The 23727-nt window shown below is 44.3% G+C and overlaps 1 protein-coding gene across 4 annotated transcripts in view; it reads right to left on the minus strand.

Moving 5' to 3' along the window:
• ERC1 (ELKS/RAB6-interacting/CAST family member 1) overlaps positions 1-23727 on the minus strand; it is a 276756-nt gene that overhangs the window by 204012 nt on the left and 49017 nt on the right. For 3 of the 4 annotated variants that reach the window (XM_040972193.1, XM_040972191.1, XM_040972192.1), the window contains 4 exons: positions 18173-18589; positions 6708-6782; positions 1779-1934; positions 181-264 (listed from right to left, as the gene is read on the minus strand). In XM_040972193.1, the coding sequence (XP_040828127.1) occupies positions 181-264; positions 1779-1934; positions 6708-6782; positions 18173-18589 (732 nt within the window). The remainder of the gene's footprint in view (positions 1-180; positions 265-1778; positions 1935-6707; positions 6783-18172; positions 18590-23727) is intronic. The other variant, XM_040972194.1, reaches the window with a different exon arrangement.

Below are 23727 nucleotides of genomic sequence, written 5' to 3' on the forward strand. Positions count from 1 at the left end.
GACATATGGGTCAAACTGGTGAACAGGAGTCAGTTGGAGAGCAGAGCAGGCTGGTTAGTGCTAGTCATGGGCAGAGCTGCCAACCACAGAGAATGGAAGTGTGAGCACCCAGAAGCCAGAGCTGGCAGGGTCCCCCTGTGGGGTCACTGCACACAAACAGGTAAATCTTACGGCAAAGACCTCAGCCTGAAGACCAGCCGCTCTCTTTTTCAGCTCCTCCCCTTGAGCCACTTTCGAATTTAGCTCCTCCTTCAGTTGCTCTACCTGTCACGACATCATTATTGGTTTTTTTCACTTATGTGTCAATTTAGGGCTTATTATCTGCTTTTGAGCCAGAGTGGCAACTGGACATAATAATCAAATCAGTTCTTTATTTTCACAGGGTTTTTAAAAATGGACTGAAATGTGCACATCAACAAACGGTAAAAAAAGAACACAACATTCATCCTGCAACATAGTTATTTTTTTCTCCCAATGGGGGGTGAAAAGCCCTCACTAGAAAATTTCACTATGCAAACTTTTATGTTCTAAAATTAATATGAAATTAGCAGAAAATACTGATAAGGAATTCTTCAAAGAGTAAAGGAATATTATTTCAACTTATATGCCAGGTACAAGCTCCACAGCAAAAATTATGACATTCTTCTGCACTATGACATTCAATTTTCACTTCTGATCAAGTGAAAAGGAATACTACTGGGATACAGGAAAAAACACTTCTTTTCCAGTTAATATTGTATATTAAAATGATCAGTTTTAATTAGACCACCACAAATGGCTTAATGAATTGGTAACTATAATCAGTTAAATGTAATGATAATCAAGTAAATCCTCCAAAAATTTGCCTACATAGAGCTAAAGCCAATGGTTTTGAACCTAATGATGGAGTATTGTGACAGATTTCTGAACACACACTGATGGATCTCAGCGGCACCTGTCTTGCTATAAACACGCCTGGGGTTCACACAGGAAGTAACAATCCCGAGAGTCACACATTTCCTGGAAGAGACTCAGCAATGGGGGAGCACTGTGCCAGTGCACTGGGTCATCGCCTGTTTCATCATTATCCCCGTGGGTGCCAGCCCTGGCACATCCCTACCAATCCAGCTCCCTGGTAATGTCCCCTGCAAAAGCAGCAGAAGATGGCCCAAGTGCCCACACCTGCACGGGACACCCAGAAGTTCCTGGCTCTTGATTTCTGATCCGCCCAGCTCTGGCCTTGTGGTCATTTGGGAAGTAAAGCAGAGGATGCAAGGTCTGTCTTGTCTCTCTCTTTCTGTAACTCTACTTTCAAATAAATAAATAAATCTTTTTTTAAAAAAAAGTCATTCCTTTACTGAACTGTTTTTAAAGAAGTGTGATTTTATTCAGCCCGTTTCTGAAACTCAGGGGATGCTGAGGGCAGGACTCTGACCTGTAAAATGCCTCACAAGAAGAAGAGAACTTGATGCCTGCTAAAGTGAGAAAGCCTCATGCAAACATAATTCTACTAAACCTTCTTGGAAGTACGAACATCAGACATGGAAAGTTAAACTGTGCTAATACATACTTAGCCTCAATTTTCTTCTGAGTAAAAACACATAATAACTTCATGATGTCAGTAATCCTGACTTTAATTCTGAGAAAGTTTCATTTCAAAGAGTGGGGTTAAATTAGCGTTTTACCTTGAAGTCAATGAAACAGTGTGAAGATTTCAACATCATCAACATCACCACGGACATGAGAATGTGGCACTCTGAGAGCCCCTGTACAGCGCGAGGGGCTCCACACACCATTACCTTGTTTTTCATAAACTTAGAGTGGCTCCGGTACACCTCCATTTGCTTCATTTCTTCCTCCCGTTCCTCAGTACTCAGAGCCCCATTCGACTTCAACATCTGAATTTCTTCCTCCAGGTCCCGGAGTCCACGCTCCATGGAGGAAATTTTGGAATCCTAAAGACAATGGAAGAATTAGATAATCAGTATTCAACTGAAAAAATTCAAAGAGGCTCAATAACTAAAGTCTTTTAAAATATTACACTGAATATACATAAATACGTACACTGAAGACTTGCTGCCTGGTGTCTTTCCTTTCTTTTATTTTTTTGTAAGCTTTATTTTATTTTTAGTAGAAACTTAGATTTACAGAGAGAAAGAGATACGAAGTGAAAGATCTTCTATCCGCTGGTTCACTTCCTAAGTGGCCACAATGGCCGGAGCTGAGCCGATCTGAAGCCAAGAGTCTCTTCTGGGTCTCCCACATGGATGCAGGGTCCCGAGGCTTTGGGCCATCCTCTGCTGCTTCCCTAGGCCACAAGCAGGGAGTTGGAAGGGAAGTGGAGCAGCCGGGATATGAACTGGCACCCATATGGGATCCTGGCACATGCAAGGCAAGGAGTTTACCCACTAGGCTACGGAGCCAGGCCTGGTACCTCGCTTCTTCAGTACAACCTTTACAGTCACCTGGGCTGGGGTAGGAGGGCTGTTACAATATGATTTTTCTCAATCTTCTTCCTCCAGTTGTGAACTTTTCAACTATAGTTCAAATAATGAACAAGAGAAGCAGAAGCAACAGAAAATGGGTTACAGCGAGCACTATGGTACAGCAGCCTAAGTCGCCACTTTGGACACAGGGTCCCACATCCAGGTGCCGGGGATCAAATCCTGCTTCCACATTTTTAAAAAAGATTTATTTCATTTTTATTGGAAAGTTAGACATACAGAGAGGAGGAGAGATAAAGAGGAAGATCTTTCGATTCACTCCCCAAGTAGCTATACCTGAGCTGATCCAAGAGCCAGGAGCTTCTTCCAGGTCTCCCACCTGGATGTAGGGTCCCAAGGCTTTGGGCTGTCCTCAACTGCTTTCCCAGGCCACATGCAGGGAGCTGGAGGGAAGCAGGGCCACTGGGAAACGAACTGGTGAACTTTAGCTGCCAGGCTACCACGCCAGGCCCCTGCTTCTACCTTCTGATGCAGTTTTTGCAAATGCACGCAGGTGGCAGCAGATGGCAGCTGAACCCTGAGAACCTTGTGGAAGATCTAATGGTGTTCCTAGCACCTGCCTTCAGCCTTTCCCAGTCCTGGCAACTGTGGGCATGTGGGGACTGAACTAGCACTTGGAAGATCATATTCTCTCTGTGTTGCCTTGCCTTTCAAATAAACAAGATAGGAAGCAAGAGAGGGAAAGAGGGAAGGAGGGAGAAAGGAGGAGGGAGGGAGAGATGGAGAGAGGAAGGGACTTGAAAATATTACTCTCTATAAAATATCATCAAGAGCAAGATAGCACCTAAGCAACCTCCGCCATCCAGCACCCCTCCTACGATCTCACAGACACCAACTTGACAAAGTGTTCACACACTGATTTACAGAAGCTGGAAAAGCCAGGTATGAGATTAAGATACCTATTTTTTGTTTATCTTTTGTTTTATTGGAAAAGCAGATTTACATTGCCTGTGGAGAGGCAGAGGGAAGAAACCTTCTGTCTTCTGCTCCACTCCCCAAACAACCGCAATGACTGGAGCTGCGCGAACAGAAGTCAGGAATCAAGAACCCCTCCGACAGACTGAACACGCCTGCGGTACATTATGGCATGCATGGGAACCAGGGTAGGGGGCAGGCCTGGTGGGGTTATGGGGAGTCGCCCCAACTACACTGCAGCTCCCACTGGTTTCTATGAGGGTCGAGTATGAAGTGGGCATGATAAGGCTGGATCGCAACACCCAGCAGTTCATGTTGAAGACAGGGCTGGAACCAGAACTGACCCAGCAATTGCAACCACCAGCATGTGCATGAGCTGATTGGGGTGACAGACTGCGCCGGACCCTGTACTGCCAAGCACACACAAGAATCAGGTCTGGGACCACATCAGACCAAGTTTCTCTGGGTATCCCGCCAACTGAACTGCTGATCGCAGAACCCCAACCATGAAGAGACTCTGTCAGCCAGAGGATTCTGAAGAGATTTCATCATGCTTGGAGTGGGGAGATTGGCAGTACTTCAGACCTGTTGAACTATCAAAACTGCTTGAGCAGGAGCCTTGGAGCATGCCCCACGTCAGAGTTGAACAATCAAAATGGAATAAACACAGCTCATCGCTAACCGCAGTACTTCCACTTGGCTAACCTCTGCTTTGCTTGCTTGGCTACGAAACTGTGTGAGACTGTGTGAGCATGCAGACCAAACCGCCTACATGACCTTCACACAGATGGTTCCCAGTTCCCAGGAATCAAGGTCTGTGTCTGGTTATCTCACAGGTGGCTCCAGGGCCTGAGGCTGGTTATCTACCTACCGAACCAGAGAAGAGGTAGGCACAGGCCATCCAGTCACAACAAGCTAATGCAAACTGCCTCTCTAAAATACCTGCAAATGTGCTGCTCGTGGCCACACTCTGGTCAGAGGTGTCGCAGTTGCCTTGCCTCTTGTAATAAAACTTAATTGTGACCATCACTGGTGTATCTAACACTCTGTTTCAGTGGTCAAGTGGATGCAACATTTGGTGCCTTGGGTTGGCTGGGCAAGTTAAAGGCCTGTAAAAGGGCCCTTTCTCTGGATTGCTCTACTCACCACCTTGGCTGTTTTAGTGGTCAAGTAGAGGCAACACTACACCCTTTTATAAAGTCTGCATGAACAAAACTACTTTCATTTGACTTTTCCACCTCTGACATTTGCGCTAAAGGTATACAAGCCATGGTGGCAAAACCGAACTGCCTTAGCGCATATCAAGGCAGTGACACTAGACCACACAGGCGGTCGTTATATCCCTCACTGTCAAGAATTCACAGAGGAAAAATGAAAAACAAGAAACAAAATTTCTTAAAGACTGCTTTGCTTAAGAACATCCTTTATGGGGCAGGTGTTTGGCCTACCAGTTAAGATGCTAATTAAGGGGCTGGCATTGTCATACAGAGGATCAGGCTGCCTGTGGTACTGGAATCTCACATGAACACCAACTGGAGTCCTGGCTGCTCCACTTCCAATCCGGGTCCCTGCTAATGTGCCTGTTAAAACAGCAGAAGGCGCCCAAGTGCTCAGTGTGCGCACAGAGGAGACTCCAACGGAGCTCTCCTGGCCTGGCTTAGTCTGGTCATCACAGCCGTTCGGGATGTGAACTAGTAAACTAAAGATCTCTCTTGATCGCTCTTCCTTTCTGACTCAACCTTTGAAATAAATAAATAAATAGAGAGATGCAAAAAAAATATATATTTTTAAAATGAAAAGCAAAAGATACTGGTTAAGATGCCTATTATCTCATACAGGAGAATCCAGGTTCAAGTACCAGCTCTGCTCCCATTCCAGCTGCCCGCCAATATACACTCTGCAAGGCAGCAGGAGAAGGCCTCGTGGATCCCTGTTAGCCACATGGGAAGCCTGGATGGAGCACCTGACTCCTGCTTCCAGCCTACTCTAGTCCAGCCACTGTAGGCGCTGTGGGCAGACAGTAGGTGGGACTTAGCTCTGCGTGTTTGTGCATCTATCTCTCAAAAACTAAAAATATACTTTCAAAGAATGCCCTGGATGAGGCCATAAAACGTGCTGCTTTTAATAAATCTCAAAAATTACCCACCCCCAAAATATATGTTTTTAAGACTCGTATGATGAAAAAGGAAAGAAACTAGGTACGGAATATTTGTGTCTGTATACGGAGATCAAAGTAAGACTGGGAAGAGAATCTGCTTGTTGTTATTTGTGTTCAAGCTAAATCAGGTACTTCTTTTCATGGAACACTATTTTTCCTTGAAAGTACAACTGAAAAACTATACTTACTCAGACTTGTATTTGGCAGACGCTTTCTTCAAACATCATTTTAGGAGAGTACAGGATTCTTGAGTCAAGAAATACGAGAATAGGGACAGTGTTGCGGCATGGCAGGTAAAGCCATCACCTACGTCACTGGCCATATGTTCCAGCTGCTCCACTGCTGATCTGGCCCCTTACTAATGACACGGGAAGAGCAGCAGAACAATCCAAGTCCTTGGGCCTCTGCCACCCCTGGGGGACCCTGGATGGAGCTACTGGCTTTAGCTTGGCTCAGCCCTGGCCACTGTGGCCATCTAAGGAGTGAATCAATGGATAAATGTTTTTATTTTCTAACTTTAGCAAATAAATAAATAAGTCTTCAAAAAGAAAGAATGAAAGGGAGGAGAGAAGGAATTTGAGACTCACATACAACTCCTTTTTTGTCTAATTATGATCTACAACTGAAAAGAAATGGAAACTAAAAAGTCTTTCAAAATATCGTTCTCATGATGTCTTACCATGATTTCCTCTCAATCTCTAAATGAGTGATAGGGAAGTGGATCTAGGGCCACCTGGGACACACCCACCCACACTGGAATTCCTGGGTTAGAATCCAGGCTCCAGCTGTTGAATCCAGCTTTGGGCTGGTGTACACCTGCAGAGGTAACAGGTGCTGGCTCGAGTACTTGGGTGCTTGTTACTAAGTAGCAACCACAGACTGAGTTCCTGGTTCCTGTCTTCAGCATGGCTCAGTCCACGCTACTGCAACAACTTGGGGGAGAGAATCAGCACATGGAAGAGCTCCGTCTATTTCTCTCTGTCTCTGTCTCTCTCTCCACTTTGCAAATAATACAAAGTAATTCACTCACAAAGTAAATATTGGCAACACAATTACACACCATTATCTAACAGTCACATATGAAAATGTATGATCACATGAAAGTACAAAGTGACTCGTAAGAACCTTCGTTACTCGGCTTCCTCACTTACCTTCATCTCAATAACGGTTTGAAGAGCTTTGGTTTTCGCAGAGTCAGGGGCACTGTCAAATCTTCGATGCATCTCCTACAAAGACAAACAAAAACAAAGTGTCTTCCTTCTCAGTCTCATGTTTAGAAGAGGGAGTGAGGGAAGGTAGCTGTCCACAACTGATGGTAGCTCCTCCCTTTCGGGTATTGGCCCCCTTTCCTCCGGATCAAGCACTGCATTCAGGTTTATTCAACCACGCATGCAACGGAGCGTCCCTGAACACCTCACATTCAGAACCACTCACATACTCACCATTACAAAGCTGCAAACTATAGCACACCGCTGGTTGGTGTGTCGGTCTTCCACATGACTCCGAGGCATACAAACAATCGGAGCTCCACGTGGTTTAAAAAGGAAATTACAAGTGTTCACTCTTTAGAAGAGGAAGCAAAAGCCACCACAACTGGTGTGCATCACACAAAGCTATGGAAGCATCTGTGATGGCAGCATTCTTTCCACAACATCCATTCCCAGAATAATGACAACCAGTTATTATTAACAAAGAAAAATTTCTCTCCAGTGGGGATACAGGCACAAAAAAAAAAAAAGACATTAAATAAAATTCTCAAGTGGCTCAGATTTAGAAAATACCAGGAAAATACAGCTTGCTCTTTAACTCAAATTTAAGATGCAGAAGGAAGGAGGTGATGACCGAGGCTTCAAGGATCACCAGAAGTTACAACACCATGTGGAACTCTTCTCTTGTCAATTCTGCGCATGTCCCCTGCTCAGTACTTCCACAGGCCCTGGACAGCCTCCCAACACCCTGGGGAACAGACTTTCCAACTGCAGCAGTGTTTGAGCATCATAAAAAGGACGGATAACATAACATGTTAGTCAGACCTTTCGTTTAACTGACCCATTTTTACCTGCCAAGGAAAGGAAGAATGGTTTGAGAGTTCAATGTAACTGCAAACATCGCTGAGTTATCTCTTCCTGGAACAGCGGCCCTAACTGAACAGACAGAACAACTGATGTGCAAAGTCAACAGTTTGAAACCAGTCATTTCTGATCAGCCACAATCCCTGTTTGACTGCTTAAGCTTTCATGGCATAAAGCACTACAAATTGAATATTCTTCATCTAAAAATCCAAAATCTTCCATACACCAAAATCAGGGTGAGAGGGATTTTTACTTATTTATTTGGGGTGGGGGTCAGGGATAAAGAGACAGGGGGAATCTTTCATCTGCTCATTCACTTTCCAAAAGCTTGCAACAGCCAGAGCAGGGCCAGACCGGGTCTCCCGTTGCAGGTAGCAGGAGTTGAAGTCTTTGAGCCATCATCCCTTGCCTCTTTGGGGGTACATCAGCAGGAAGCTGAAATCAGTAGCAGAGCCCGGACTTGACAGAGCATGTGGGAGCCCCAAGCAATACCTTAACTACTGCACCAAATGTCCACCCCCAAAATCAGAAAACTTTTTCTTCAATATCACATAACCTTTTCAAAAGCCAGGATCTTCACTTCTTTCATTCACTGATGGCTCAGAGGTGGCTAGAATGTTAGCACTCACTTAGTGGATCGTTAAGGCACAAATGTTGGATGAGTGAATAACGAATGGCAGAATGCAAGAAATATTTTTTTAATCCTCCCAACAAAGAAAATCCCAGGACAGGATGATTTCACTGCTGAATTCTATCAAATGTTCTAAGAAGAACTTATTCCAATCCTCTATAAGCTACTTAAAACAATAGAAAGGGAGGCAATCCTTCCAAACTCTTTCTATGAAGCCAATATCACCTTAATACCAAAACGTTCACAGTACTCAGAGACACAAAAAAGGAAAAAACTATAGACTGACATCCCCGATGAACACAGACGCAAAATCCTCCACAAATACTAGCTAACAGAATCCAACAATACCTCAGACCCATCATTCCCCCAGACCAAGTGGGAGTTACCCCTGGCAAGCTGGGATGGTTTAACGTATGCAGATCAATAACTATGATACACCACTTGAACAATTTGAAAAATAGAAACCATATGATCATCTCAATAGATGCAGACAAGACATTTGATAACATCCAATACCACTTCACACTAGAAAGGCTAAAAACCCTGAGCAAGATAGCCAACGAATGTTCTACAACACAATCAAAGCAATATACAAATAACAACAACAACAACAAAAATGCCTAAGGTCACCTTTAAAAGAGTGGAGAAGAATCTCAGCTATCCTGGCATAAACTTAACCAAAGACCTCTAAGATGAAAACTACAAAACAGTTTTTTTTTAAAAAAAGGAAGGAAGGGAGGAAGGAAAAAGGAAAGGAAATGAACAGAATTAGAAGGCATTAAAAAAATGGAGAAATGTATTATGTTCCTGGATCGGCTGTATCAACATCATCCTACCAAAAGTAATACAACGGCTGAATATGATCCCGATCAAAAGCCCAAGAACATTCTTCTCAGGATCAGAAAAAGATGCTGGACTTTCCACCATTGTCTATCTCTGCAGTGTCATGATACACTTAAAAAAGCAGAAATGTTGGACTTGTGACTATCGCTGAATTGTACTAATGTAGGGGAAACTGTGTGTGGGAGGGGAGGGAACCGGGAGGATAGAAGGGGAAGTCCCTGTGCCCATAGAACCGCATCATAAAAATAAATCTTAAAAATTAAAACATTTTTAAAAAATAAAAGATCAAAGTGATTGGAAATTTTTTTTAAAAAAATAGACAACAAACAAGATTGTGGTCCTTGAGAGACGAGAAAGCAAGAACTCAAATTTACCGTCCACTGATGCAGGTAGAGGCGCTCAGAGAACACAACTCTTGCAGAACTCAGCAGCATGAACCTGGTACAGACAACCGGCCCAACCAGCTTAAGCCCCGCAACTGAGTATTGGGCTCCTGCCTCCACCTCCTGCCAATGCAGATACTGACAGGCAGGAGCAGACTCAAGTACTTGGGTTCCGCCACCCACTCACCAGACTGCACTGCCAGTTCCTAGCTTCAGCCCTCACCCGGCCTGGTCATTTGTAAGCCTGCGAGGAGAAACAGTGATAGAAAGTTGTCTGTATTTCTAAGTCTCTCTCTTTCTCTCTCTTTGCTTCTCAAAGTCAATTTTAAATGAAGAGGACAGACCAATGGATCAAGTTCCTATAAAGGCAGTGGAAATGTGCAGAGCAGAATAACAAGTTCAGGGCCGGGTTCATCTCGAACTGACTGCAGCCATTTGGGGCCAGAACTGTCACTGTGCCATTTATTAGAGACTCCAAGAAAGTCGAGCCTTAGATTAGAGCCATAATTTAGCCACAGAGGGAAGGCTATTCTAAATCAGCCCGAAAAAGTAAACCAATGTATACAAGACACAGCCAACTCCAGACATGCTGAGCAAGACAATATGACCAGGAGAGAAGTTTCTGGAACACAGAGATGATGGAATTACCATCCCAGCAGAGAGGTTGAAACAGATGAGGGAAAGAGCAAAGTTAAGGGAAAATGTACAGTTAAGAGATCCGAAGCACTTTCTAGAAAATACACAAAACTAAACCATGATGGTTAGGGATGGTCCTTAGCAATCCTATACATTTAACACATAATGCAACATAATACAACGCTAAAGATATGTCTATGGCAAATGTAACAAAACTTAGAGTTGATTATCATAAAAGCAACGACAGTGGTTAAATTTTGAGGCAGACAGTGCACCTGGAAGCTTTAAGAGGCTGCCCAAGTCCCATTTCCTTCTTGTGTTGTTATTCCATAATTTCTAAATCCATAAGGTAATTCCTTGGAGGACTGGTGCCAAGAACACACACTGATACAACCATCTGTGTCCAAGCCTCATATGCACAACGGTGTATCTTTTGCATACGACCAAAACGCATCTTCGTATATACTTTAAAACATCTCTAGGTTATATGTATTTACCTAAAAGAACATAAACTGTCTAACTAGCTGTGATACTGTACTGGTAGTGAAATAAAGATAAGAAAAGACTGACAGGAAAGAAGAACCTGTCCCAATCCTAACTACACAAATTGTATGTCAGCAACCCAGAACATCTTCAAGCCACAGCTGGCTGAACCCCGTGAGCAGGGCCCTGGTGATAAGGGATGCGACTGCACATCTGCTTATACCATTCTCCACATCTGCTCTAATTGTATCAAAAAGACTTTTTTAAAAGTTTCGAGTTCATTTCTTTTCTTCCATCCCAAGACCTAACATACTGGCTTAGGCTAGAAAAGCCTCTCGGCTTCTTCCCAGTTTCGCTGAATCTCTTCTCCACGCTGCACACAAGGCAAGCACTACTCAGCTCACGGAAGTCACAACACTTTCCTCCGAAAACGACTGTAAGTGCGTAAACAGAAATAAAACCAGCTGTGCTAATTATCAATATTCTTCATGTCCTAATAAAATCATTTAACTTGTACTTTGCAACACTTCATATTTGGTATTTCCATAATCCCTTGACAACATTCAAGCTGAGGACCTTTGGAACAGAGGTTAAGGCTGTGCTGGGGACATTCACATCAAAGCGCCTGGTGTGCACCCACGGCTTGGTTTCCAATTCCAGCTTCTTGCTAATATGCAACCACGAGGGAAAAGCACCTGGGCCCCTGCCATCCACGGGAGACCCAGAGGAAGTTCCAAACATCTATTCCATTTTGTTGAGTATGCGGGAACTTGCTCGTGAACATACATGCTTTCTTTTTCAGTATTTTAATTTTCAATAGTTCCACTACTGAAATTAAAGTACACTGGCAGGGGCTGGCCTTGCGGATTAAGCTACTGTATGCAGCACTGGCATTCCATATGAGTGCTGGTTCCAGGCCCAGCTGACTCACTTCTGACATGGCCTCCTCCTAATGTGCTTCAGAAGCCAATGCAAGATGACCCAAGTACTTAGGCCCCTTGCTACCAATGTGGGAAATCAGGAAAAAGTTCCTGGCTCCTGGCTTCCAAAGGCCAGACCCACATGTTGCAGGCTTTGGAGAACAACCCTGTGCTTTTCTCTCTCACACACAAATAAGTAAAGCTTTTAAAAATATATATTCAGGGCCTGGCACAGTAGCCTAGCAACTAAAGTCTTCGCCTTGAACGCACCAGGATCCCATATGGGCACTAGTTCTAATCCCAGTAGCCCTGCTTCCCATCCAGCTTCTTGCTTGTGGCCTGGGAAAGCAGTCAAGGACAGCCCAAAGCCTTGGGACCCTGCACCTGCGTGGGAAACCTGAAGAAGATCGGTGCTCCTGGCTCCAGATCAGCTAAGCACCAGCCTTTGAGGTCACTTGGGGAGTGAATTAGTGGATGGAAGATTATATATATACATATATATATATATATACACACACACATATACTTTTTTTTTAAAAATTGATGTTTGGGAAACAGTTTAGATTTTTTAACCAACTGTATCTGATGTCTCTTCCCCACTAGCTAATTCCAAACAGGGAATACCAAAATGTTTAATGGTTAAAACTGCTACAATTTTCTCTTTAAATTCTAGCAAGCATGCAAGCACAGTCTAAAAACAGAAATCCATTTAATATGGAAAAAAAAAAATCTTTCTCCACATACACTAAGGAACAAGTATGCACTTATAACATCTACAGGCATGAAGCACTCCCATCGCTCCTAACAGATTTCCATTCAGAAGCCTGCAGACTGGAGCTCCTCGTGAGCAGCTTACAGCCACTGAGTTGATCAACCCTATCCCAGTGAGCAAATCCAGTCTGTGACTCATGCACTGTTAACAAAGAAAGGAGACTCTGCAAACAGAAATGAATGACTATTCAAACACACACAGGGAGAAAAATACACTTGTTCCTACTGGCCTGACATCTCTCTCTCTTACACACACACACACACACAATCAGACTTCATTATCCCAATCTTGTCTCAATGACTAATTGTGTCTGACAATAGAAAATGTGTTCATCTTCTCTCATTAATAAAGAACAATGATTAGAGTTAAACTCAGAAGGGCCAACCTGAAGGCTGGGGCTGCCTGCGGCACCAGCATCCGTAACACCACCAGTTCAAGTCCCAACTGGTCAACGTCCAGTTCCGAGATCCCAGCGAATGCACCCAGGAGATCAGTGACAGATGGTCCACGTGATGAGTCCTGCCACCCCACCTGAGAGACCCGTATGGTGTTTCCAGCTCCTGGCTCTTAATGGCCCAGTCTCAGCAGATACGGGGAGTGAGCCACACCCCAAGAGGTGTCTCTATTTCTGTCACTCCTTCTCTCTCTGCATTTTTTGGTTGCTTTTAAGATTATTTTTTATTATTTTATAATACAATTCCAAAGATTCTGAAACTTCCCCTCCCCCTCACCAAAATCCCCTTCCTACCCCCACTGATTTCCCCTATATTATTACAGTGGTATAGTCCTTCATAAACAGTCATAAGTCCATCTTTCTGCTATTTAGGTGTGTCCTGGCACTGAAGGCATGGACAGTGGCAGACAGTCCAGCACCCTATTGTCAAGCTATATTTAACAGTTTCACTGAGAGTCCATCTTTGATTTGGAAGTAGAGATGCATATTGTATTGTAACTTCACAACTGGATATGATAATCTCTATTACACAGTTGCTATACATCCGCTTTAATGAAAAGCTATAAAACAAAATTAAAAAATGGGAAGAACAGAAGATGTACACAACATGAAGTTAAATAAAATGCTACTGAATTAAAAAAAACTCTTTTGAAGAAATGGAAATAAAAACAAAATATCAAAACCCATGAGATTTAGCAAAAACAGCATTAAAAAGGACATTAATAACATTAGGTACTTACAAAAAAATCTAAACATCTCAAACAAATGATCTAATAATGCATCTCAAGGACTTAACAAAAAAAGAAAAATGAACAGGAAGCAAGAAATGATACAAGTCACAAGAAAAATGGAATTGAAACTAAAAAAAAAAAAACTACACATTATAACAAGAAACAGCCATTTTTTTAAGATGAGCAAAACAAACTTTTATCCAGACTAGCAAAGAAATGCTAAAGAGAAAAAGCAAGTACAATTAGACAGGAAAAGAAATGAGTAAGTTTCATAAGAAACTAGTAAGGTGATCTCTTGCTGAATGGATCCCTTGATCATTACGCTGTGTCCTCCTTCATTGCTTCTAATAGTTTTCATGTCAAAGTCTATATCATCTGACATAAGAATGGCTACACCAGCTCTTTCTTCTTTTCCATTAGCCTGGAATACCTTTTCCATCCTTTCACCTTCAGGTTCTGTACATCTTTGTCCATGAGATGTGTCTCACACAGGCAACAAATAGATGGATTTTGACACATGGTTGATGAGTTTAAACCATTTCTACTCAGGGTTAATAGCGAGAAGCAGTAATTTGGTCCTGTCATTTTTAACAATGGGTTGTTCATTAATTTAGTCTTCTTTTGTTGTTTTATTGGGACAGTCTCCATGTTTGCCTTTGGTTTTGGTATTCCTTTTTTTCTGTCAAGAGAACATTTTTAAGTATCATTTGTAGGGCAGGTTTGGAAGAGGCAAATTATTTGAGCTTTCCTTTATTGTGGAAGAATTTTCTTTCATTTTTTCAAAGACAAAGAAAAGCTTTGCAGGAGATGTTATTCTGGCAGGATACGTTATTCTGGGCTGAAAAAATTTTCCCTTTTAGAATCTGGAATATGTCGCTCCATTCTCTTCTGGACTGTAGAATTTCCACTGAGAGGTCATCTGTGAGCCTGATTGGGGTTCCTCTGTATGTTAACTGATTTTTTTTCACCTGCATATTTAAGGGTCTTTCAATGTGTTTAACTGATTATCACGTATTGTGGTGAAGACCACTCCTGGTCCATCCTTTTGGGAGTTCTGTGCCCCTCCTCTATTTTGTTTACCAATTCTTTTTCCAAATTAGGGAATTTTTCCTTTACTGCTTCATTGAATGTATTTTTACACCCAACTTCTCTTTCTGTGCCTTCTGGAACTCCTGTAATTCTTATATTCAGCCTTTATATAGTGTCCCTTCATTCTTGAATATCTGTCTTAGCCTTGATTCAGTTCCTCTTTCAGCTTTTTTATTTTTCCCCCATTGTTGAACGAAATGTTTTCCAATTCTGAGATTCTTTCTGCTGCCTCACTTATTCTATCACTGAGGCTTTCCACTGAATTTTTAATTCACTCCATTGTGTCCTTCATTTCTAATAATTCCGTTTGATTTTGTTTTCAGTGTTGCTATTTCCTGCGTGACATATTCCTTAAATTCCTTGACCTCCTCCATGTGCTTCTCATGATTGTTAGGAAGCTTGATAACAAGTTTTTTAAATGTTTTATCTTCCGTTCCTTGATGACTTCCTCAGTTCACTCTGAGGTTGACAGAGGCTTTTGCCCTGTAGGAGGGAGGCACCAGTAAATTCATCGTACCTCTGTCTCTTCCTTTGCTCTTGGTCATTGCTATTCTGGTTAGCAGATTCCTCTCCTTACAGTTTCTAAGCTGTGTTGCCCATTTGTCTTCAGGTCAGTTAATTTACTGATTGTGTTCATTTGGTATCTGGTTCTTTCTTTGCAGCCACTTGCGTCACTTCCTCCAGCGAGTTTCAGTCCCAGGCTCTTGTGCCAGGCGGCTTCCACCATGGTCTCCTTAGCCCCAGCTGCCAGCTCACTATTTTCTACCCCTTGTCATTCCTATGCTACGGATGTACCATCCCTGCACAGCCTCTCTCCCACTCCTGGTTCGAGCAGCTGTCCTGAATCACTGGGCTGTCGGCAGAGCTGGTCTTGCCGGAACCTCCTGGCCATCAGTTCTGGAGGCCACTCACATCTATTTTGTGTGGGACCTGTAGGATACCAAGCCAGTACTGTTTTCCCTATGGAAGCAGTGCAATGTGGTGAGTCTGACTTGGGTTCTCTCTCAGCTCCGCATATGTGGGACTCATTGTTGTTCCCTCAGGGCCCCCAGAACCTTTTCCTCAGTATACAAAATAGCACTCGATGTGGCACTGGTGCGGATCTGGGCCTGCTGGCCATTAGTAAGTATCAGGACCACCTAGACCTATCCTGGGTAGAGCCTGCAGAATGCCAAGTCAGGACTGCTTTCCCTGTGGGACCAGTGTAATGTGTCAGGCCAAAAAGGAGCTCGCTCCTGGTTTAGCATATGTGCGGCTCACCGCAGTCCCTCCAGGCCCAAGGCCTGTTCCTCAGGATACAAAATGGCACAAGATGTGATACTGGTGGGGGTCGGAGCTATGAAATTCACTGTGTTCCTACAGCCACCTGTTTGGGCTCTCCCACTCTGCTTCTGCTTGCGGTCAAATCAAGTATATCAGCAGCACAGGGGAGTCAGAAACAAAGGAGGGTCCAATGCAATAGCATAGTGGTTGAGGTCCTCGCCTTGATCGCACTAGGATCCCATATGGGTGCCAGTTCTAATCCCGGCACCCTGCCTCCCATCCAGCTCCCTGTTTGTGGCCTGGGAAAGCAGTTAAGGATGGGCCAAAGCCTTGGGACACTGCACCCACATGGGAGACCCAGAAGAAGCTCCCAGCTCCTGGCTCCTGGCTTCGGATTGGTTCAGCTCCAGCTATTGTGGCTGCTTGGGGAGTGAATCATCGGATGGAAGATCTTCCTCTCTGTGTATCTGACTTTCCAATAAAACTAAATAAATCTTTTTTTAAAAAAGGAAACAAAGAAACAAAGAAGGAGTAGCGAAAGGCCCCTCATGGCTTTTTCAGTATCCTAATTCCACCTAGGTCAAAGTGCAGTATGTTTTCAGCCGTCACCATCTCCAATTTATTCAATTTATTCAATTTTAGCATGTTCAACTCCTGTACATCCTTACACGAGAGCTGCTATATTAACAAGGTTTAGTAGCTGAAATATTGAAAAGAGCAAAAAAATAGCAACAGAATGAAATATGTTTTCAAACAGTTTTTCTTTAAATTATCATGAAAGCATCAATCTACATTAAAATAGTACATACAGGATTGAAACGTAGCTGGCCTTTAGATAACACTTGATACACACATGCATTGAGGATCAGAACTTCCACAGCCAACTGATCAACTCATTCAACCTTTTGCCAAAAAAGAATGAAAGCAAAATTTAGGTCTCACACTTTGGTGAATTAACACAATCACCTGTAGAGTCCTGCTTGCAATTCCTGACTTGTCCAACAGATGTCCTCGTGTCTCCATTAACCAGAGGAAAATTGGCTACAGCAAAGCAACACAAAAACTCGCACAGTAACGTGAGGAGCAGCTCCCATGAGGGGAGCAGCCAGGACAGGACCCAGCGCCCATATGGCATCGCAACGCATGCAAGGCAAGGATTTAGCCACTGAGCAATTACGCTGGGCCCAGCTTGATTTATTTTTATTAGAAAGGCAGATTTACAGAAAGGAGAAAGAGAGAGAGAAAAGGATCTTCGTTCCACTGGTTCACTTCACCGGTGGCTATAAAGGCCAATGCTGAGCCCATCTGAAGCCAGGAGCCAGCAGTCTCAAGCCTCTGTTCACATCCTGGATGCTCCACTTCCCATCCAGCTCCCTGCTTGTGGCCTGGGAAAGCAGTGGAGGACGGCCCAAAGCCTTGGGACCCCGCAGTCGCGCAGGGGACCCGGAAGAGCTCCTGGCTCCTGGCTTCAGACTGGCTCAGCTTCAGCTGTTGCGGCCAATTGGGGAGTGAATTATCAGACAGAAGATCTTCCTCTCTGTCTCTCCTCCTCTCTGTATATCTGACTTTGCAATAAAAAAATAAATAAATCTTAAAAGAAATCATTCGCACTCAGATTAACGCAATTTGGAGATTCTACCTACCCCCTATTCAGATGTGAAAATTGTTCTGAAATCTGATCATTTTAGAAAAGTTACAAGCAGCTATCATTTTTTAAATATCAGATGAATTGTCATTTTGTGCTTTATTTAAATGAGGATGACCTAGAAACGCAAAAAATTATCAGCAGCCAGGGAGTCAGCTCGGGTCTGAGCTTTCCTTCCAACCCAGTAACCGTGTGTCCCTACGATCTCCTCTAGGTGTGCCTCCAGGACAGCAAACGGTCCCGATCACTTATCTCTTCCAGGAGAGTAACGGTTTCCATGGAAACCACGAGGCAAACATCCATCACTGCTGCCAAGGACTTTATCGGCACACGTAAACTCAACTGAGGTGGCTGCTGATCCTCTCGTTCACTATTCAAGCAGCATTTAGCATCCCTGGTTCCGTTTGGCCCCGTCTCCGTGAACGAACCTCGAGCTGAGTAACAAGTCAGAACTCGGGCCCTGCTGCATGGAGGTGGGGAGCGGGGGAGGCAGCGTATGTGCCAGATGGGGCCAGCCCACACAGAGACAGATCAGAGAGCAGGCCAGCGAGGCGCCTCCCCGCAGCAGGAAGACCCGCGAGGGAAGGAAGCCAAACTGCTGATTCACTGGGGAAACGAGGCAGGCACTGGGTCGGCCCGGCCCAGACGGCGCTCACTCACCTCTCTCAGCCCGGCCCAGACGGCGCTCACTCACCTCTCTCAGCAAGCTGTTCTCCTTCTCCTTCTGCTCCAGCAGGCTCTCCAGGTGGTGGACGTGCATCTCCGCCTCTGCCAGCCGCCTCGTTCTCTCGTGGTCCTCCTCCGTGGCCTTGGCAGACAGCCCTTTGCTCTGCAGCATCTCCAGCAGCTTCTTGATGGATTCGTCCCGAGCGTTGAGGGTCTGCTTCTGGGTCTCGATGCGCAGCTCCATCTCCTCCAGGGTCTTGCGGAGCAGGAACAGCTCCTTGGCCTGCCTCTCATGCTCGGCGTGCAGCCTCTGGAAGTTCTCCTCCGTCAGCTCGGCCACGCACGGCTCGCCACTCCTGCTGCTGCTGTCCTGCTGAAACAGTTGATTCAGATCCCTCTGGATCCGCAGCTCATCCTGGAGAGCCTGGATCGTCATCTGCATGTGCTAGAACCGAGACAAAACAGAATTCCCAATCAGTGCGACACTTCCAGGCGGCAGTAACAGAGCAGACTCGGGTTGGGTGCTTGGAAATAGCCCCAGGAGGACTCCGCAATCTGCATTCAGGAAATGATCCTCCTCCATCTGTTTTGTAGCTCCTTTGGAAATAAAAATACTTGAAACAATCTCATGAATGTCATTAAATTTCTTGTGTTCACTGTCAATAGAAACCAAGATAAAGACAGTTCTCAAAACACCATTTTCCATAGGCACTTAAGGGACAGAAAAAGATAGGAGACATTAGCAATATGAGCATATTGTCTCAGACAACATCATCAAAAACCACAAGATGTAAAATCACATCTAAATATTATAATCGCTAAACGCTAAATTGTTAACATGTACTATATGGGGGGATTTGAAAAAATTCAGGGAACAGGGCTGGGCGCGCAAACAGGACCCTCAACCCATTCAACCCCACTGGCCGCTTTTGCCTGGTGGGGGAGAGATGCAGCCTGGACTGGCTGCTTAAAGAGAAGCAGAGCCATCTTGGCCCAGGCAGCGAGTGCTCCAACAGCACCGGCTTCACTCGCTGGTCACCTAGCGGCGAGCTCTGGGGACTTGAAGAAGCCGAACTACTGCTTAGGAAAAGCAACGGTAAAGCCACCATACATGTAGGTGCGGAATGGATCTTGAGGGACACCCATCAACAGGGCCACTGTACTTACAGATAAGCAAAAGGACTGAGAACTGGTGGTTTGAAGAAGAGAGACCGGAAGATCTGCAGGGGTCGGACTCGTGCACCAGCCCACGTGGGACTCCCACGAGAAGATCTGCAGGGGTTGGACTCGCGCACCAGCCCACGTGGGACGGCCCCGAGTCCTGAGTTGTGACTGCTAGCCTGGAACATTGCTGACAACCACATGACAGCCTACACAAAAGCCAGGACTGGGGGCCAGTCCAGCAGGACTAGATCCCAGTACCTGACTGAGGACTGGGACAAGGGATGGGTCACATTAGCCCCATAAATATTTTAAAACAAATCTAAAGCCAATATTTTAAAATGGAAATATTCTTTTTTTTTAAGATTTATTTTTATTATTATTTTTTTTATTGGAAAGGCGGATGTACAGAGAGGAGAGACAGAGAGGAAGATCTTCCGTCCAATGATTCACTCCCCAAGTGAGCGCAACGGGTCGATACTATGCCGATCCGAAGCCAGGAGCCTCTTCCGGGTCTCCCACGCGGGTGCAGGTTCCCAAAGCTTTGGGCCGTCCTCGACTGCTTTCCCGGGCCACAGGCAGGGAGCTGGAAGGGAAGCGGGGCTGCCGGGATTAGAACCGGCGCCCATATGGGATCCCGGGCGTGCAAGGTGAGGACCTTTAACCACTTGCGCCACCGCGCCGGGCCCAAAATGGAAATATTCTAAACCCACGAATACACCTCTTTCATACACACACACCTCTTCGCTTCTGCTGTTCCTGTATGTTCCCTTACACTGTGAAGCTTTCGGTCTAGAGTAAACATTCAAGAAACGTTGACTATAACCATCATCACAATACACACCTGCTTTACTAGCAAATATCCACAAGATTTTAAGAAACAATTCACTCTGGCCCGGTGCAGTAGCCTCCATTAGCTAATTCCTCACCCTGCAACCACTGGGACCCCATCTGGATGATGGTTCATGTCCCGGCTGCTCCACTTCCCATCCAGCTCCCTGCTTGGGCCTGGGAAAGCAGTGGAGGACAGCCCAATGCCCTGGTACCCTGCACCCATGTGGGGAGACCCAGAAGAAGCTCCTGGCTCCTGGTTTAGGATTGGCTCAGCACTGGCTATTGTGACCACTTGGGGAATCAACCAGCAGATAGACATTCTTTCCCTCTCTTGTAAATCTTTTTATTTTAAAAAAAGGTCAATCTTTAAAAAAAAAATTCAATGAAATATCATTCATATAACATAAAATTACCCATTTTAAAGTGAATGATTCTGTACCATCCAATATATTTGCAACGCTGCAAAACAATCCCTCGTATCTAGTTCCAAAAAGTGCCATGGATTGGAAGTAAAACACCACTGTCCCTTCCCCCAAGTGCCGAGCAATCACCAACAAACATTCTTCTCCCAGACTCACTTTAGACATTCATAAAAATGGAATCATACATAGCTGGATTCTCAACTTTGGCATCAAGTGTTCGGGACACCCATGGCGCTTCCTCAGTTAGAACTTCGCTGACGTGGCTCAGTATTCTGCCACTTTCTGACTTGAGCGTGTTCTGTCCTCACCCATGTACTCACTGAGGGGACACGTTTTGGTTATCAAAGTTCCAGTGCTATAAGCAGGCGTGTGTGTGCCGCTTGCTTGCGTAGCTGTTTTCAATTATTCTGTGCACGGATCTGGAAGTAAAACTGTAAGATGTCACAGCAATTCTAAATGTAACATTTCCCACCCATGGAGTAATCTTTTTTTTTGTATTTAATGATTTATTTGAAAGAGTTGCAGAGAGAGGGGGTGTAAAGAGAGAGAGAGAGAGAGAGAAAGAGAGAGAGAGAGACTGATTTCCATACGCTGGTCCTCTCCCCAAATGGCCACGGCAGCCAGGGCTGGGCCGGGCTGAAGCCAAGGGCGTGGAACATTTCTGGGTCTACCACATGGACGGCAGCGCCCCAAGCACTCACGACTTCCGCTGCTTTCCCAGGCACTTTATCAGGGAGCTGGCAGCAGTGGAGTCTCACATGCGACTGAAGCTTCTCCATCAGAACCCTGGTCCCAACATGTAACTTTTTGTACACTTGCCCAAATATTCTCCTTAGAAGCTAAGCCATTTTATACACCCACCAGCATAGCTGCTTCTTCATCTTCACCACACTTATTTCCCATTCTGGTAATAATGATAACTTGCTGAGGTCTGATCAGCATCTCCCTAATGACTAATGCTAGTGAGCATCTATTTCATGCGCTCATGCTCATACTCCTAGTTAACGCTTCCATACCATCAGAACCTGTGATATATAAACGTGGAATTAAAAGCAAAGTTTAGAGAAGGGCATTGTGGCATAGCCAGTAAAGCCACCACCAGCACCCCATATGGGCACCAGTTATTGTCCAATCCAGCTCCCTAATAATGCGCCTGGGAAGCAAACTGGAGGCTGGTCCAAGTGCTTAGGCCCCTGTGTCCTTTTGGGAAATCTAGAAGTTCCTAGATTTGCACCAGCCCAACCACTGTAGACATTTGGAAAAATCATCAGTGGATACAAAAATTGTTGTTTCTTCCTCTCTCAGCCTTTCAAATAAAAAAAAATACACCCTTTAAAAAAAAAAAAAAAACAAAAAACCTGTTCAGGGGCTGGCAGTGGGGGCATAGCAAGTTAAGCCTCTACCTGCAGAGCCAGCATCTCTCATGGACGTTAAATCGAGAGCTGACTGATCCACTTCTGATCCAGTTCCCTGCTGACATGCCTGGAAAAGCAGCAGAGGATGGCCCAAGTGCTTGGGTCCCTGCACCCACATGGGAGATCCGGAAGAGGTTTTGGGCTCCAGTTTTGGCCTGTGGTCATCTGGAAAAACACAAGAGATGAAAGATCTGTCTCTCTCCTCTCGTCTCGATGGTTCTGCTTTTCAAATAAATAAATAAATAAATAAATAATTTTTTTTTAAAGTTAAGTTTGTTTTGGTGTAAAAATGTGAAATCTGTTTGGTTTTCCACACTGCCCCTTTCTCATGAATTCTCTGGCTAATGTCCGTAGGCAGGAGCAGCAGCCGTGGTCAGCGCGGTGCACAGCCGACGCGAGGCCCGGTCCTGCAGCCCCACGCGCTGAGCCGCACAGTATCCACGGGAAACAGACTGGTGTCCTGCTTCCTCTCATTATTCCAGAAGAAGTGCCAGATTTATTCTGCCTATTTAAACACTTGAAAACCTAGGGTTCATGTCAGTTACACAAAAGCAGACAGATACAAGAAAATTTCCTAACACACGGACGGCTATGCGCCCAGAAAAACAAAGAGAATAAATTTACTTCAAAATATAGACTGCGTGATCTGTCAAAGACACTGTGTAGGGAATGTCATAAACCTTAACAAGTTTTTAAGACTTGTTCCTCTGTATTTCCTCCAAGTTTCCTATACTAACTGTAAAAAGCTTAAAGACAAAAATCATACGCTCTTTGTAGCTTAATTTCCTAACTAGCTCTAGACTATGCAATGCAATGATTTCAAACATGAACACTGAGACGAAATCTCGTTATTATACTAAAAATGTATGTTCGTGACAGGGGTAAAGAAAGGAATTACAGAAAAACAAACAATTCTAAGTATCTTAGGAAACTCACGAAAAAATATTTTGGGGATTATCTTTCAAAGCATTTTTTATTCTGATATTCACATTTTAAAAGATGTTTGTATTTTATAAAATTTGTTCATACTATGTTATACCATCATATCTATAAAGAATAAAATAGCTCGCACCCCATCAGTGCTTAGCTCAAGTCAGCCCTCGTGATAAATGTTTTAGAGATTTTAGCCCATTTAATCCTCATGTTCCCCGCCCCCAAGGCACCAGGAACATCAGTATTTTACAAAAATGAAAGCAAAGGGGAGCCGGTGCTGTAGCTGAGCAGGCTGTGCAGGATGCCGTCAGTGTTTGTCGGGCTTCTACCACCCACACTTGAGGCCCAGATGAAGCTCCTGGTTCCTGGCTGCAGTGTGGCCGAGCCAGGCCACTGCACCCACTTCAGGAGGGAGCCAGCAGATGGAAGCTCTCTCTCTCTCTCCCCCTTGCCTTTCAAATAAAATAAACAAGTCTCAAAAAAATTCAGAAAAGAGAAGCAAAGCAACTTATTCAGGGTCACTTGGACAATAAATGACAAAACTACCCACTGGACAGACTCCACAGCTTGTGCTTCTCACACCATGCTTACAATATACAGTCCTTACAGGGATCCACACTGCTTTAAAAAGCTGTTTACTCTTTCCCCTAATACATTATGAACATATTCCTATCCCAGTAATTTCTTAAATGCTTAAACTACAGAAACATATTTCTACATATTTTTAAATATACGTATAAAGCACTAAATTTAAGATGCTCTTTAACATTAAATATTCCACCAAATAAAATGCAACTCAATAAGAAACAGTTTACTCT

The sequence above is a fragment of the Ochotona curzoniae genome, unplaced genomic scaffold, assembly GCF_017591425.1.
Source record: "Ochotona curzoniae isolate NIBS_2020 unplaced genomic scaffold, NIBS_Ocur_1.0 contig_2235, whole genome shotgun sequence".
Lineage (NCBI taxonomy): Eukaryota > Metazoa > Chordata > Mammalia > Lagomorpha > Ochotonidae > Ochotona > Ochotona curzoniae.